The sequence below is a fragment of the Gadus morhua genome, chromosome 8 (assembly GCF_902167405.1).
Source record: "Gadus morhua chromosome 8, gadMor3.0, whole genome shotgun sequence".
Lineage (NCBI taxonomy): Eukaryota > Metazoa > Chordata > Actinopteri > Gadiformes > Gadidae > Gadus > Gadus morhua.
In genome coordinates, this window is record NC_044055.1 from 12,519,295 (window position 1) to 12,536,273 (window position 16,979).

Genomic DNA, 16,979 nt, shown 5'->3' on the forward strand with positions numbered 1-16,979 from the left:
CTCTTCATTTCGGGTTTTATCATGTTGCTTTAGCGGCCCTTCCATTCCCCCATCGCAAGGTGAACATCGAAAAATGTCGCATTTTATCTTCGCGGCTAAACTCGATTTTACGCACAAACTGATTTAACGACAAGACATTTAAATATCCCTTATGCTTTCGTCACACTCGGCGCGATCTGCAACACCCGCCCGCGCCCTGGATCACACCCAAATAAGGGCTTTCCTTTTTCCGAATAGATTAATTGATTAAGTTAATTAAAAACGTAATCTATAATTACATTTCTAAGGTGAACGCTAACAATGGGCAGACGGTAATTTAACATAAATGTATGGAGGGGAATCGTATACATGTATTGGTGTTTCTTCCCCATGTTAAGATGTATGCATATATATATATATATATATATATATATATATATATATATATATATATATATATATATATATATATATATATATATATAAAATAAAATATATATATTTTATAGGTCCGCTATCATAACGTTGACCTGCATGTTACAGTCAACGTTTGTACATAATGTATGTATTTGTATGTATTTGGAAACGTAACTTGTTATATTCTTCTGATCATTTAATGTGTTATCTGTGATCTTTTGAAGGGACTGTTTATTTCGTTTATCCAGTTGTTATATTTGATAGGTTCCCATTTTATCCCATGTCATTTGTTAGATTTGTGTGTTGGCGGCTTTTGTTGTGTATTCAGTAGCTTTCACAGGAAAGTTGTACTGGTTTAGTTTCTGTGTACGTGTGTTTGTGCAAGTGTTTATATGTATGTGTGTGTTTGTGGGTATGTGTGTGTGTGTGTGTGTGTTTATGCGTGCGTGTTTGTGTGTGTGTTGGTGTATGCGAGCATATGTGTGCGTGCGTGTGTCTATGTGCATGTCTGTGCTTGCATGCGTGCGTGTGTGCGTAAGGGTACGTGGGTGCATATGTGTGACTGTGTGTACGTGTTTGTGTTTGTGCGTCTGCGTGCGTGTGTGCGTCTGCGTGTGTGTCTGTGCAAACGTGCCTGTGTGTGTGACTGTGCGACTGTGCGTGCGTGTGTGTCTGCGTAACTGCGTGTGTGTGTCTGCGTACGTGCGCGTGTGAGTGTGTTGCTGCGTATGTGTGTGTAAGTGTGTGTGTGCGCGTCTCCCAGTGCGCGGTGTGAGTCTGGTGAACTCCTAGGCATGGGATTAATTGGAGGTCAGCAGCTCATCTTTGTCTCCATCACAAGTCGCAGCGCATCAAAACAATGTCCCTCGCTTCACTCGCTGGGACCCTACCTCGCTCGCCCGGCCCCCGTCCACCCATCTGCCTTTGTGTCCACGGGGCCAGATAATCCCCCAGGCCCCCAGCGGTCCTCCGTCCTACCCCACCACCTCCGCCCCCCACTCGGTCCCTACCCCACCTCCTTCGCCCTCCCCAGGCCCCCAACGGTCCCTACCCCACCACCTCCACCCCCCACTCGGTCCCTACCCCACCACCTCCACCCTCCCCAGCGGTCCCTACCCCACCCATCTCCACCCCCCCCAGGCCCCCAGCGGTCCTCCGTCCTACCCCACCACCTCCACCCTCCCCAGGCCCCCAGCGGTCCCTACCCCAGCACCTCCACCCCCCACTCGGTCCCTACCCCACCTCCTCCACCCTCCCCAGGCCCCCAGCGGTCCTCCGTCCTACCCCACCTCCTCCACCCTCCCCAGGCCCCCAGCGGTCCCTACTCGGTCCCTACCCCCCTCCCCCCTACGCTACCCAGTCTTTACTGGTCTGAACTCTACCCGGACTCTACTGGTCTCTACTCGGTCTTTACTGGTCTCTACTGGTCTTTACTGGTCTTTACTCTACTGGACTCTACTGGTCTTTACTCTACTGGTCTCTACTGGTCTTTACTCTACCGGTCTCTACAGGTCTTTACTCTACCGGTCTCTACTGGTCTCTACTGGTCTTTACTCTACCCGGTCTTTACGGGTCTTTACTCTACCCGGTCTTTACTGGTCTTTACTGGTCTCTACTCAACACGGTCTCTACTGGTCTCTACTTGTTCCTACTCTACCCGGTCTCTACTGGTCTCTACTCTGACCGGTCTTTAAATACGAATAGCATAAAGAAAGAATAGCTTTGTGATCCTTCCAATTTAGGTTTTAGAAATCCTCCCTGGTTTCTGCGGGTCTGACTGTCTGTCTGACCGTCTGTCTGATCGTCCGCCTGTCTGACTGCCTGTCTGTCTGCCTGTCCACCTGTCTGTCTGACCGTCTGTCTGTCCGCGTTTCTCTCTGACCGTCTGTCTGACTGTCTGTCTAACCGTCTGTCTGTCTGGCCGCCCTCCTGTCTGTCCGAAGGGAGCTTGTTTAATATTTACCAAAGAGAAGAGTGGAGGGAAAGCAGAGCAGGGTGGAGGGGAGGGGGGCCCGCTATGCTAATGCTCCTCAAACAGCGGCGGCTGTGCTGCGTCTTTCTAATCACGCCGGCCTATGTGAAGCGGACATTTGCAAGTACAATCTGCGCCAGCAGCAGCTGTCCACTGGCCTCCACCGCTACCGCCATGAATACAGGTGGAATAGCGCCACTCAAAACAAACAGGTCCAATTAGCCTCTGTTTAGGAACACAGTCATGTCGTTTCATGCGGCTGCTGATAGAGCCAGCCTTCCTCCCCCAAAACCCACCTCGGTCCTTCAGGACCAACTCATTACCAGGACCCACCTCGGTCCTTCAAGACCACCTCATTACCACGACCCACCTCGGTCCTTCAAGACCACCTCATTACCACGACCCACCTCGGTCCTTCAAGACCACCTCATTACCAGGACCCACCTCGGTCCTTCAAGACCACCTTATTACCAGAACCCACCTCGGTCCTTCAAGACCACCTCATTACCACGACCCACCTCGGTCCTTCAAGACCACCTCATTACCACGACCCACCTCGGTCCTTCAAGACCACCTCATTACCACGACCCACCTCGGTCCTTCAAGACCACCTCATTACCACGACCCACCTCGGTCCTTCAAGACCACCTCATTACCAGAACCCACCTCGGTCCTTCAAGACCACCTCATTACCAGAACCCACCTCGGTCCTTCAAGACCACCTTATTACCAGAACCCACCTCGGTCCTTCAGGACCAACTCATTACCAGAACCCACCTGGTCCTTCAAGACCACCTCATTAAAATGCAGCCGGTCTCAAAGGCGGCTAAGCTCTCCCCCAGCTTTGTGGACGCCCAACAAAGCTGGGGTCCACTGCTGTCCTCGCATCAGGGTTACATTAGGACTCTGCAGCATCCATGAATGAAATTCCATGGGGGGGCGGGAGCAGGGTGGAGGTTCTGGGGTGTCGGAGGAGGTGGAGGGTCGGGGGAGGTGGAGGAGGTAGAGGGTGTGGAAGGGGAGGAGGGTCTAGGGGTGTGGAGGAGGTGGAGGGTCTGGGGAGGTGGAGGAGGTGGAGGAGGTGGAGGGTCTGGGGAGGTGGAGGAGGTGGAAGCCTCTCAAGCTCACAAGCATGCCAGAACATTCGTGGTGCCGGGAGGGGGTCCTCAGGACTGACGGGCTGAGAGATCAGAGCGGCCCCCTCTCCACCCGCTGCTTCAGGAGACTCTTCCATTGGCTGATGGCCCCAGACCTCCACCCTCCCCCCACCTCCGCCCCAGAGCCCCGGTCCCCCTGCGGCCCCTGGGGACCGGTTTCCTGCCGCTACACCGCTCCTCCTCCCTGATTGTTTTGCATCGCCGCAGATTTCTTGAGACAATACAAGTGGCAGCGAGAGGAGTTTAGGGTCTAAATGCGCAGCCTGAATTGACTCGGGGAACAGGATAATAGCTCGGCCACGCCTTGATAATAGCGGAGCCGTGTCAGGCCGCTCCTGTCGTAAGGAGCGATGACATAAAGGAATATCTAATTATTCCCCTTTTGTCCAAGCTGTTTCTTCCGTCCTCTATTGATTCCCTTTGATAATTCCACATCCAGTAGAATGGTCTGAGATGACGGCATGGCAATCTGCAGCCTTTCTCCCTCCGGGCTGGGCCTTGTCTGGGCATTGTGGTCCACATCATTACAGAGTGTATAATAAGAGGGGATTACGTCCTCTTTTGTTGCCCAGTGGCAGCCAGGTAGGGCTGGCCCATTATCCATCGGGCCTGCTGATCCCTCAGATGAACTGCACGCAGCCGGCCGCTCTCCATGAAACGCTCCATGGACAGAAGACGTCGGCCGGCGGTTCACATCCCACGGATCTCTTCACGTTTCTCAGGCTCTGAAACGGTAGTTCACACAGCGGCCCGGTGCGTGTCTGCCGAGTGATCTCACGCAGTGGGCCGTGAAGAGGAGGAGGAGGAGGAAGAATTAGAAAGAGCCTTTTTCCCACAACGCCTTCTGCTGCGGGACGCCTGGGAAATGAGGCGTGTTCGATGGTTTTGTGTTAACGTTAGTGTTGTGTTATCGTCAGATAGTCTTGTGTTAACGTTAGATGGTGTTGTATAGAAAGTGTTGTGGTAACTTTAGATAGTGTTGCAGAGTGTTGAATATATATTGTTGTGTTAACCTTAGATAGTCTTGTATAGATAGTGTTAACGATAGACAGTGTTGTGTTAACATAGTGTTGTGTTAACCTTAGATAGTGTTTTGTTAACGTTAGGTGGTCTTGTATGATTCATCCTGAGCACTGTGCTGAAGTGCAGAGATGAACAAAAACATGATTATGCTTCTCTTCAGCCACACATATGCAAATGTATTCTCCCAAACAAATATCTGGCTGCATGCTTTCAACCCATTTCTCCTAATGTGAAATCAAAGCCTTTTACCAAACCTTAGAAAATCAAGGTTTTCTTTACCTGCTCATGAGAGCATATTAAATAGCATAGCCACGTACAATGAATGAAGGATAAGAGAGGAAATATATCCAGCGCTAGATGGTCGGATATATTGCAGTATTTGAGATGATCTGAGTTCACCTCTACTCTGACCATGGTGCGTGGGCAGGAGCTGCATCCAGCCTTCAAAGCCTTCATCCTCCTGCTCTGTGTCTCAGACTGAAGGCTTCTGTAGTAAGCAGTGTACTCAGCGTTCGATATCAAACAGGATATTATTGCGGGACTAATATAATTATCTTCCTTCAGGATTGTATTTTTGATTCGATTTGCTTTTGCGATAGCCGCTGTGTTTGTTCAATAGAGTACGACCTCAGTGTGTCACGGCTGGACGTGGCATTACACAAACCCCCGTCATGGGAAAGGAAATGATGTGTGGCTAGACGGTCCATCCCACGCTGTAACACGCCGCCGTGGTTTCAGTTTCACTTCTTCCTCCGTCGGCCGGAGCACCGGCTGCCGCCGCCCCCCGACCACCGCTCGACAGGAAATTGAATCCCTAATCCCAGAGTTATACCCGCCCCCCCCCCCCCATGTCTTTTGTGCTGCTCAGATTTCCCCTAAGAGGATGACACTGAGCACAATGGCTCTCCCGCTCAAAGCCACCCATCCCCGACGCGGCCCTAAGATCACTCTGTGTCAGTGAGGCTAAGGGCGCTGCTCCATTGTAGCTCCATGCAGGCGTGTCTGTAGTGCAGCGGAGATGGTCCGTGATGTTCCCCTCTACTGTCCAACGTGCTCACATCCACCGTCTGGCTTCCTCCTCCTCTTCCTTCCTTTCAGATATCAGCCCCGTTGTTTATTTAATTCAGTTCAATTAGATCAACTTCCCCTTTCGTCAACGTTTAGCTCAACTGGGAATATAGACGTTGTTTTGTGTATTTTTGTAGTGGCATATTCTTATTAAAGGTGTATTTAATCCAGGACTTCTGCTGCCATGTCTCCCGTCATTCCCAGTCCGGCATTAACACAGCCTATGTTCTGGTTTGTTCTGGTCTGTTCTGGTTTCTTCAGGTTCATTCTGGTCCGGCACTAACAAAGTCCTCTTCTCTTGTGGTCCTCCAGGGCAGTGAGATCAACCAGATCCCCAACAAGTACAGCCAGGCCGAGTCCACCAAGTTCATGGTGCTGACGGTGGTGTCCCTGCTGTGCACGGCCGCCGTGCCACTGGCCTCCACCGTGGTGTACTGCCTGCGCCACCGCTCCCACCACAGGCTGAAGCAGAATTTCAGCAGCCTGGGCGGCAACGCGCCCGGCGACGCCACCTCCACCTACCAGGTATGTCCCCTCCCGCGTCCGTCAAGTCCTCCATCAGGTCCCCTCCATCGGGGCTCCGTCTGGGCCTCCGTCGGGTCGGGTCCTCCGTCAGAGCCTCCGGTTGGTTCCTCTGTCAGGGCCTCCGTTCGGGGCCTCCGTCGGGCCCTGGGTCGGGTCCTTCGTCGGGGACTCAGGCAGGGGCTCCTGTTCTCTGCTGTCCAGCACCCGGCCCTCACCACCCTTCTGTCAGGCCGAGCCGGTCATGCAATAGACCCGGCAGCAATAGACCCCAGGCTGGGGCTGTCTCGTACCTTACGTCCTTCCCTACACGTTAGGGACTGTTTCGCCATCATCTGAATGCGCTCATGCTGTTCAAAGGGTAGTGAACCTTTTGTGTTTTTCCTAAGGTGGTAATATGGCTGACATGATCGCCAACATGGTCAGTTGCGCACTGTTATGTCTCAGTGCACTATGACGTCACGGCCTAGGGACACTGTTGGCGAGGTGCTTGTGGAGCTGAGGGGGTGACTGCGCCGTCCCAGAGAAGGTCGAGCTTCTCGGACGCTTGTGGCACAGCGCCACGATGTGTGGCGTAATTCATCTAAAACCTTGCACTGAAAACACGTTACGAAGGTATTAGCTTGATCACAAGCCGTGGCTCATAACCATGGGTAAAACACCCCCTCCTTCCCAGATTCCTCAGCCTGTGTTCACTACACTGTAAAGGACTTGAGTAACTCCTATAAGATCTGGTGGACCGCATTCGTTCCACGTCTGACTCTCCTTAGTTGAGGCTTTCATCAAGAGAGACTTCCAGGGGGTTCAGATCCAGGTGTTTTAGGAGCAGGTAGGGGTCAGGGGTCACCCAGCTCTCAGTTGATTGAGTTAATTGGAGATGGAAAGTAGAGGCCCTCAGCTGGGCGCACAACACCCTGAACAGAGGTGATTAGTAACAGGAGATGCTCTCCTTTCTCTGGACAAGCTCTGGGATGGTTTGACACACTGAGCATCAGTATTCAACAGCAGCTATTATTCTGAAGTCTGTGTCTTGCCTGTTGCTAGTGAGGGTTGGATAACAGTCTGACTAGTTTCCATCTCTCCTCTCTTTGCTCACTATAATTGTACTTTGGCCAGAATGGCAGATTGTGAAATTTAATTTAACAGAATCCAATATGAAGTGGCTTTTTGAACAGAGAATTAGATTGCGCTGTTCCTCTCTCTGTCTCTCTTTCTCTTTCTCTCTCCTGCTCCCTCTATCTCCCTCTCTCTGTCTCGCTCTCTTTCTACCTCTGTCTCTCTCTCTCTCTCTCTCTCTCTCTCTCTATTCCCTTCTTACTATGTGTCTCTCTGCCTCCCTCCTCTCCCCTGCCTCTCACTCTCTCTTTTGCTCTCTCTGTCGCTGTCTTCCAACCGCTCTTTATTACTCCCTCTCCCTCCCCCTATCTCTCTCTCTCCCTCAACCTATCTCTCTCTCTCCCTCCTCTCTCTCTCTCCACCCTGACCTTTTCTCCCAGTAGGGTTTTAAATGAGAGTGGTCCGGGGAGCATTGATTCTATAATGAGGCGCAGCGTCCCTTAAGTGCTCGCATCGTTGGTGCTCCTCTCCTGGTGGAGGTGGATCCTCTCCTGGTGGAGGTTGGTCCTCTCCTGGTGGAGGTGGGTCCTCTCCTGGTGGAGGAGGGTCCTCTCCTGGTGGAGGTGGATCCTCTCCTGGTGGAGGAGGGTCCTCTCCTGGTGGAGGTGGGTCCTCTCCTGGTGGATGTGGGTCCTCTCCTGGTGGAGGTGGGTCCTCTCCTGGTGGAGGTGGGTCCTCTCCTGGTGGAGGTGGGTCCTCTCCTGGTGGAGGTGGGTCCTCTCCTGGTGGAGGTGGGTCCTCTCCTGGTGGAGGTGGGTCCTCTCCTGGTGGAGGAGGGTCCTCTCCTGGTGGAGGTGGGTCCTCTCCTGGTGGAGGTGGGTCCTCTCCTGGTGGAGGTGGATCCTCTCCTGGTGGAGGAGGGTCCTCTCCTGGTGGAGGTGGGTCCTCTCCTGGTGGAGGTGGGTCCTCTCCTGGTGGAGGTGGGTCCTCTCCTGGTGGAGGTGGGTCCTCTCCTGGTGGAGGTGGGTCCTCTCCTGGTGGAGGTGGGTCCTCTCCTGGTGGAGGTGGGTCCTCTCCTGGTGGAGGTGGGTCCTCTCCTGGTGGAGGTGGGTCCTCTCCTGGTGGAGGTGGGTCCTCTCCTGGTGGAGGTGGGTCCTCTCCTTGTGGAGGTGGATCCTCTCCTGGTGGAGGAGGGTCCTCTCCTGGTGGAGGTGGATCCTCTCCTGGTGGAGGTGGATCCTCTCCTTGTGGAGGTGGATCCTCTCCTGGTGGAGGAGGGTCCTCTCCTGGTGGAGGTGGGTCCTCTCCTGGTGGAGGTGGATCCTCTCCTGGTGGAGGTGGATCCTCTCCTGGTGGAGGTGGGTCCTCTCCTGGTGGAGGTGCAGGCGGCTTTAGGAGAGTGGAAGGTCCCTGTGCTGTGTGGACGCCCTCTAGAAGGTGCCTGCAGAGCAGAGAGGGAGGAGATGTTAGAGTGATGGAGCTGAAGACGGTAGCCGTGACCTCAGGGCTAGCAGAGGCTCCCGGGGTCAGGAGGACAAGATGGCGCCCCCGTTACGTTCTTTAATTATCAGCTTTTAGTTGGGAAATTACTTTTGGTGTAAATGTTTTACATTTACGTTTTGCATCATCGATTGTAGTTTTTAGGGTGGTGTTTTGGGTTGTCGTTTATAGCTTGGTGTTTTGGGTTGTAGTTTTTAGGGCGGTGTTTAGGCAGAGATATTTAAATCAAATAATCTTTCAACATAGCAGGTGTAGAGCACAGTTTGTGTGTGTGTGTGTGTGTGTGTGTGTGTGTGTGTGTGTGTGTGTGTGTGTGTGTGTGTGTGTGTGTGTGTGTGTGTGTGTGTGTGTGTGTGTGTGTGTCTGCGTGCGTGTGTGTGTGTGCGTGCGTGTGTGTGTGTGCACTGACTCACAGCTGCACACACACAATCCCAAACACACACACTCTCCCTTATGAGTCCATTTCTTCTCATTGTGTGTGGGCATGAGGCTTGACTGCCCCTCCCCCGACCTGTCAATCAAGTGCTCCTGGAGTGAAGTGTGAAGAGGGATTGGCCAACGCTGACAAAGGGGAGAGTGATTGACAGGCCCATGCTGTTTGTCTGTGTGTGAGGACGGGGGGGGGTGGGGGCGGGACCGAGGATGCTTTGTGTCTGTCAGTCATCCCCCACCTGCCGACCAGAGCAGCAGCAGGCGGGACGGAGAGATTTTAGGAAGGTGATGGAGATGAGTCTCACTCCAACTCAACCAACTGTCCTCATCAAACCTCTGCTCACACTCTAGGGTTAGGGTAAACACTCTAGGGTTAGGGTACACACACTAGGCCCTAGAGTGTGTACCCTAACCCTAGAGTAGATGAGGGTTTGGTGTATTTATCATGAAACGACTCTAGGGCCTAGGGCCTAGAGTCGTTTCATGATAAATACACCAAACCCTCATCTACTCTAGAACTAATCAAACCTCTCTTTGTGTCTTTCTTTCTAAAATTCAGTACACCTTAATTTCTCGGCTTGGGTTAAGAAAGACTATTGTATCTTTTTTAAATTACGGTAATCTTTCAGTTGAATGCAGTTATGAAATCATTCCAACATCTGATTAATGCAGGAAACGTCCTGTTTTTAACATTAAGTTAAGCTCAAACCTTACGTTGTTATGTTACATGCTGTTAACTTCACTTCTACATCGAGTTAAATGCAGTACATTTCCCCTTAATTCCACATCACATTCAGTCTAGTCCAGCGTCAAACCTGGTCAGTCCATCACCATGTGTCGCTATAGAAACCAGCCCTAATGGAGGGCCCGCCCCCTGGCCCTGCGCGTCACAGAGAGAGTAAATAAAGGGTGTTTAGACCCAACACGCCCTGCTCTCCTCTAATTGGCTCTCAGGGGGGAGCCATTTTGAAACCGCTTTAATTACAACACCGGGAGGGGGGTCTTCAAATACTACTGCTGTGGGGCCCCTGAATTAACACCCACAATGCACCTCTGTCTGTGCTCCTCTGGACCTCTAGCAGACACAAATAGTACCTCACACAGTACTGACGTAGTACTACGGTACTGATAAAGTAGTACAGTAATGAAGAAGTACTACAGTAAGGATGAAGTACTACAGTTATCACATAGTACCACACACAGTACTATTGTAATACTACAGTACTGATGAAGTACTACAGTTATCACATAATACCACACACAGTACTATTGTAATGCTACAGTACTGATGAAGTACTACAGTTATCACATAGTACCACACATAGCACCCAAGTACTGACTTAATACCACAATATTAATGTAGTACTATATTTCGAACATAATACCTCAATACCAATACTAATCAGTACTAACGTTGTACCACAGTACAAATGCAGTACCAATAACATAGTACCGCATTACTGACGTAGTACCGCAGTATGACAATATGACAGTACTATGGGTAGAGTTTGACAGTACATATTTGAGTGCAGTATGACAGTATTATGAGAAGTTTACAACTTCTACTATAAATGCAGCATTAATGTTACGAAGTATCTGTCTAAGTGCTTCCAGCATTTCTAAGCTTGTCTTAATGAACTGTAATGACTTCCAGGAGTCGCGGTCTCCGTCCCCATCAATGGATCACTGTCGTCATGACAACCTATCCTCCCAGCATCACTTACATCACACACGACCACACTAATGAAGGGCTGCTCAAATTACCACCCTGTCAATCAGACGCAGCAAGACTTAATCACAGGCTCTCCCACGCTAGGTCCTACGTCATGCTATATATACCAGGCTGCTCATTATATATATCATATATATACAATAAAAAGACCAGACTAACCAGCTGTTAGACTACACTAACCAGCTGCTAGACTACACCAACCAGCTGCTAGACTACACTAACCAGCTGCCAGACTACACTAACCAGCTGCTAGACTACACTAACCAGCTGGTGGACTACACTAACCAGCTGCTAGACTACACCAACCAGCTGCTAGACTACACTAACCGACTGGTGGACTACACTAACCAGCTGCTAGACTACACCAACCAGCTGCTAGACTACACTAACCTGAGGTTCAACTAATCTAACCTGCTGGTTAACTAAACTTACCTGCTTGTAAACTATCCTAATCTGCTCATACAGACTCCAGTCCATATATGGAGTCTCCAGTCCATATATGGAGACTCCAGTCCATATATGGAGAGTAAAACGTGGCGTCTGCATTAAAACGAGATAAGGGTTAAAACATTAGTCCCCACTCAACCAAAACAAAATGGACGACGCCTTCATGAAGGAGCCTCTCTGGCATGATAGAGTAGATTTAATAAGGCGCTGAAATTAAAGCGATCAATACCAAACGATTCTTTGTTGCGGGCGTTTTTTTTTTCACGCCGACGCCTGACAAGAACATTAGAGCGTGACGCGTCCATCTGTCACCAGCCGAGCTGGTGAGCTCAGCACATCCCGCTCAGCCTCGCTCCCCAGCCTCTCTCACTCGCCCTGAAATCAGGAAGCTCTTCAAACCAGGGGGTTCAGCTCTCTCCGTCATCGCTGTGGCCATGGAAACCCCCTGAGACGGTTGGACGGGGTCTTCTTCACCCCGACGCCGGCCCTCCCCACCGTCCACCGTGGACCCAACGTCCACGGTCGGTCCTTCTTTCAAGTCTTTCAGGGGGTTCATATCCAGGTAATTTAGGAGCAGAGGGGTCAAAGTTCATCGGACTCTGGGAGGCCTACTGGTAGACTGAGGACATTGGGGATCGAACCCAGAACCCATCAGCTGGGGGTCAAACACCCTGAATACTAGACTAGACTATAGACTAACACTTCACTAAGCCAAACAGTTGACTGGTTGAACTTACTGTCCATTTCTCTCTCTCTCTCTCTCTCTCTCTCTCTCTCTCTCTCTCTCTCTCTCTCTCTCTCTCTCTCTCTCTCTCTCTCTCTCTCTCTGTGTCTCTCTACCAGGAGCTGTGTCGTCAGCGCATGGCGGTGAAGCCCCCCTCGGAGCCCCTCTCCTCACGCATCACCAGCGTCTCCTCCCAGTTCAGTGAAGGAGGAGGAGGAGGCGGGGCGGCGGTCAGTCCCTCCGCCCGCGGCAGCACCTCCTCCTGGGGCGAGGAACCCTCCCACTCCAACATGGACATCTCCACCGGTCACATGATCCTGGTAGGCCCTGCCCCCTCCCCCAGCCAATCAAAGGCCTCCTCTTGTGTTGCCGTGGCAACGTGTCCTCCCTATTTCCTTCACCCGAGGTGATGCTGGGCGCATGACTGTAGCACTGCGTAGCATTAGCAATTAACTAATAATCATACCATTACTAAGACAAGATGGAAGTCCATATATGGAGAGGGAAGTCCATATATGGAGAGAAAAGTCCCTTGATGTAAAGGGAAGCCTGTATGTGGAGAGGGAAGTCCCTTGATGTAAAGGGAAGTCCATATTAGAGAGGGAAGTCCCATGGTGGAAAGGGAAGTCCATTTATGGAGAGGGAAGTCCCTTTTATTTTAAGTATGTTCTACTCCAGAGCTGTTATTTCTCTAAATAATGCAGAATTATAAATGATTACACTATCATACCAATCTGACCTTTAACATTGGCTGACATTTTTTAATATATATATATATATATATATATATATATATATATATATATATATATATATTAGGGATGGGCGTTAGGAATCGATTACTCGAGTACTCCTCGTTACAAATGAACTCGGTTGGTGGACAGGCAAACTCGAGTTTGCATATACACACACAAACAAAGTTTTCTGAAGCAAATGTATCAATTTTCTGTGCGGCGCCACACAAAGCAAATTAAATGTATCAAATTTCTGTGTGCCGTGTGCAGGCACGCCAGCATTGAAAAAGTTAAGAGATGGCGGTTAAAGCAAAGCGCAGCGAAGAATTTAAATACTTTAAATAAATAGGAGATCATAAGGTGAAATGTAAAATATGCCAAGCGAAATCGAGCTACCAGAGTACTACAAGTATTATGCAACATATGTTCCTGAAACACAATGGTGAGTTCGGGAAAGCAGACCCGCAGCAACCAAGTGTGTCGGCTATTTTCACCGCCGCAAGACACAGCTTTAATCCCGGCCGTGTAGAGAAGATCACAACGCTGAGTATTTCCACAGTCCATTTGCTGCCGTTTTACTTGCAGCTGTAAATTATTTGCAATGGTAAGGCTACTTGTTTCGTTTTTGTTTTTTTTAAGCCGTTACAGGCCTTGGTTCGACGTGATTTAAATTGTGAGACGCATATTTATTTTTGTAAGGAAAATGTTATCTGAACGTTTGCAAAAATAAATAATGAATACTCTGATAACTGAATGTTTTGATGGAGAATAAGCATTTCATGTTTGGTTGTTAATATTGCCGTTCATCATTAGGCCTATTCCTGCTGCAGATGCGTTGCATTCTAAAAATAGATTCGATTAAACAAGTACTCGATTGATTCTCGAGGAATTCCTTCGATCACTCGAGTTTGGAATTTACTACTCGTGCCCATCCTTAATATAGGCCTATATAATATATATATTCTTAAACATTCTATGTATTTTTTTTTTTAAAAACACTTATTTTGAGAGCCTCAACCACAATTTCGTTGCACTTTGTGCAATGACAATAAATAGATTCTGATTTTGATTCTGATTCTGAAATGTCATCCATAGATTTAGAATGAAGCCTATTCATGGAGAGAGGTTGTATGTTGGTAAATCCTGCTAATATTGAAGTGTTAATGTGATAACGTCTAATGTAAAGAAATAATGGAAACCTTTTCCATTAATTCAGGAAAAGACTTGATTGGTCTGTATGATAAGATCAGATGATAGGATAGCATCAGGTGCTAGCAACGGGCGATAGCAGCAGGCGATAAGATCAGACGATAGGATAGCATCAGGTGCTAGCATCAGAAAATAGCATCAGGCGATAAGATCAGACGATAGGATAGCATCAGGGGCTAGCATCAGAAAGTAGCATCAGGCGATAAGATCAGACGATAGGATAGCATCAGGTGCTAGCATCAGGCGATAAGATCAGACAATAGGATAGCATCAGGTGCTAGCGTTAGGCGATTGCGTCAGGTCCTCTTTACTCCTGGGGAAAATAGTACCCTATTTAGTCCCCTTGTGTTAACATTGTCTGTAAAGACTGCCAATAGTGCTGCTTATAAAACACTCAGACTGTTGTATCGTTTGACGACAAGCTGACAGTATGCTTTAACAGATAAATGCTCCTACCTCCTCGGCTTCATACAGAAGATGGTGGTTCCAAGGGAGGGAAAAGGGCTTTTTCTGTCTCTCTTTCTCTGTCTGTCTGTATGTCTCTGTCTCTGTCTCTGTCTCTCTCTGTCTCTATTTTTCTCTCAGTAAAGAAAGTCATTTTTCCTCCATTCTTCAATGGCATTTATTTCCTACACACACACACCCACACACCCAGGCACACATTCACACAAACACACACCCACTCACACACAAACACAAACAGACATACACACACCCGCACACACACAGAAACGCACACACACACCCCTGGGCGCCATACACCCACACTCACACACACAAACACACAGCTCCCTGCATGCTCTACCCAGCTGCCGGCAGGATGCGACAGAGCAGAGCATCTTTTGCTCTGCATCTTTTTGACACAGAGATACTAGTTACCCCTGAGACCTGCTGCATGCAGCACCACCATGCACCACCATGCAGCACCATGCAGCACCATGCACCACCATGCAACACCATGCAGCACCATGCAGCACCAATACAACAGCAGTACTATACAGAACCATGCAGTAGCAGTACAACATGCAGTACTATACAGAACCATGCAGTAGCAGTACAACATGCAGTACTTTATGCATAAATACTTATGTGGGCTTGATTCGCCTTCAGAGATCACATGTGTCTGGCTCCTGGGCCAGCATGAATCCAGCACTCTGGACAGCTCCCACCACTGACTAACAGTACACCAGAAAGGCCATTGGTTCAGACCTCAGTCCCCTAGAGCTGATTGGTTAGGCGTCTCCCCTAGCAGGAAGGAACGACCACATATGGATTTATTTCCCACATGGTGGATGAAGGTTTAAGGTGACCAGGTTCATGGTGGCAGAGAAACAGGGATGTATCTTCATATCCCCTCTGCTAATTTCTTCTCTAAATTCACCTCTTTTAGCACTTTCCATTATTAAGTCATTAGAGATAATTATGTTAGCATGAAATTCCATATTAATAATTAGATTTCAGATAATATTGCTAATTTGCTGGGTCCTCTCTACCTTTATTGCCTTCCTTTCCTTCCTTATTCCATCCTTCCTGCCTCCCAACCCTCCCCCCTTGGCCAGGAATAGCGCTATACTCCACACTCTGGATGAAGGCTGTGAAACACTCTCTTTACCGCCCACTGTAACCCGGGAACCTTTCTGATCGATGTCCAACCGCTGATTCCTCTGATGCTAACTGTGGCTTGCTGCTTCAGGTTTTCAATCAAACAGAACGAACCCATGGCATGAATGGGAGCCTTCCTCTAACCAGTCGACTAGTCACTGAAGAGAAGCTAACTTCATAGCAGCTAACTTTAGAGGAGCTAACTCCATAGCAGCTAACTGTAGAGGAGCTAACTCCATAGCAGCTCACTGTAGAGGAGCTAACTCCATAGCAGCCAACTCTAGAGCTAACTACATATCAGCTAAGTCTAGAGAAGCTATCTAGCAGCTAACCCTCCTGGCATCGTCATCTTCCTCGACCCTGAATGGCCGTCGTAGAGCACAGTGAATCCTGTCTCCTTGTCCCCATGCCGTTCTGCTTTCACTATCACTGATTGAATGCATTACCCCCCTCCTGGGGACTTAAGGGTGTGTCCCCCTCGCTTCCTATCGCTCCTTCTCTATCTGTCCTTCGCTGCTTCTGTGTTAAGCGGATTAAACAGCTCCCTAGAAAGCACATTATCCTTCTTTTGTTGTGGGACTGGTAAATGTTCCAGATTATTCTCAAGAGCAGCAGCCAGATTAACATTTTATATACTGAATTTAAAGGAATTTAGATTAGACAGACATTGAAGACCTGCCCTTAAAGACCTGTCCTTAAAGTCCTTAAGGATCTGCCCTTAAAGAACTGCCCTTATAGACCTGTCCTTAAAGACCTGCCCCTAAAGACCTGCCCTTAAAGACCTGCCCTTAAAGACCTGCTCTTATAGACCTGTCCTTAAAGACCTGCCCTTAAAGACCTGGCCTTAAAGACCTGCCATATATCTCTGTCATGTAAGTGTGTCATATACCTCTGTCAACATCTATACACAAACCACCATTACCCCCCTAAACATCTTCATCATCATCATCATCACCCCCCCCCCCCCCCCTTGGGGTCGTTCGCACAACCTATGGGGGCGCTGGGAATGTGATTTTTATTTTTTTGGGTGAAGAAAAAGGCTACCTGAAATAAATTGCCTATTTTCATTTGTTGGTTTCTAACCCATCTACCGTCTCAGCTACTTTTTACAGTCTATGCCCAGTGTAACAGGGGTCATACAGCGCGGTTCGGTCCTGCACACGCCCGGACTCCCGTTACATCAGCTATCGTCATGATCTCTATCCCTGATAACCATAACCCAAGTTCGCTGATAACCATAAGTTCTCAGCTTAACAGTTCAATAACCAACACAACACAATCCAAAATGGGCGATAGCAAAAAAACAAACTCATTTTGTTTCAGCCCGTTTTCCTCCTTCCTCTTGCTGTTGTTAGGTACCAGCTGCTCTGAGCGTAGTCTCCACGAATAGAAAGTTGTATTTCAA

General features: G+C 49.2%; 1 protein-coding gene across 1 annotated transcript in view; it reads left to right on the forward strand.

Moving 5' to 3' along the window:
* ptprn2 (protein tyrosine phosphatase receptor type N2) overlaps positions 1-16,979 on the forward strand; it is a 64,659-nt gene that overhangs the window by 37,055 nt on the left and 10,625 nt on the right. Inside the window, exons 12-13 of the mRNA XM_030364437.1 lie at positions 5,929-6,141; positions 12,149-12,349. Of these exons, the coding sequence (XP_030220297.1) occupies positions 5,929-6,141; positions 12,149-12,349 (414 nt within the window). The remainder of the gene's footprint in view (positions 1-5,928; positions 6,142-12,148; positions 12,350-16,979) is intronic.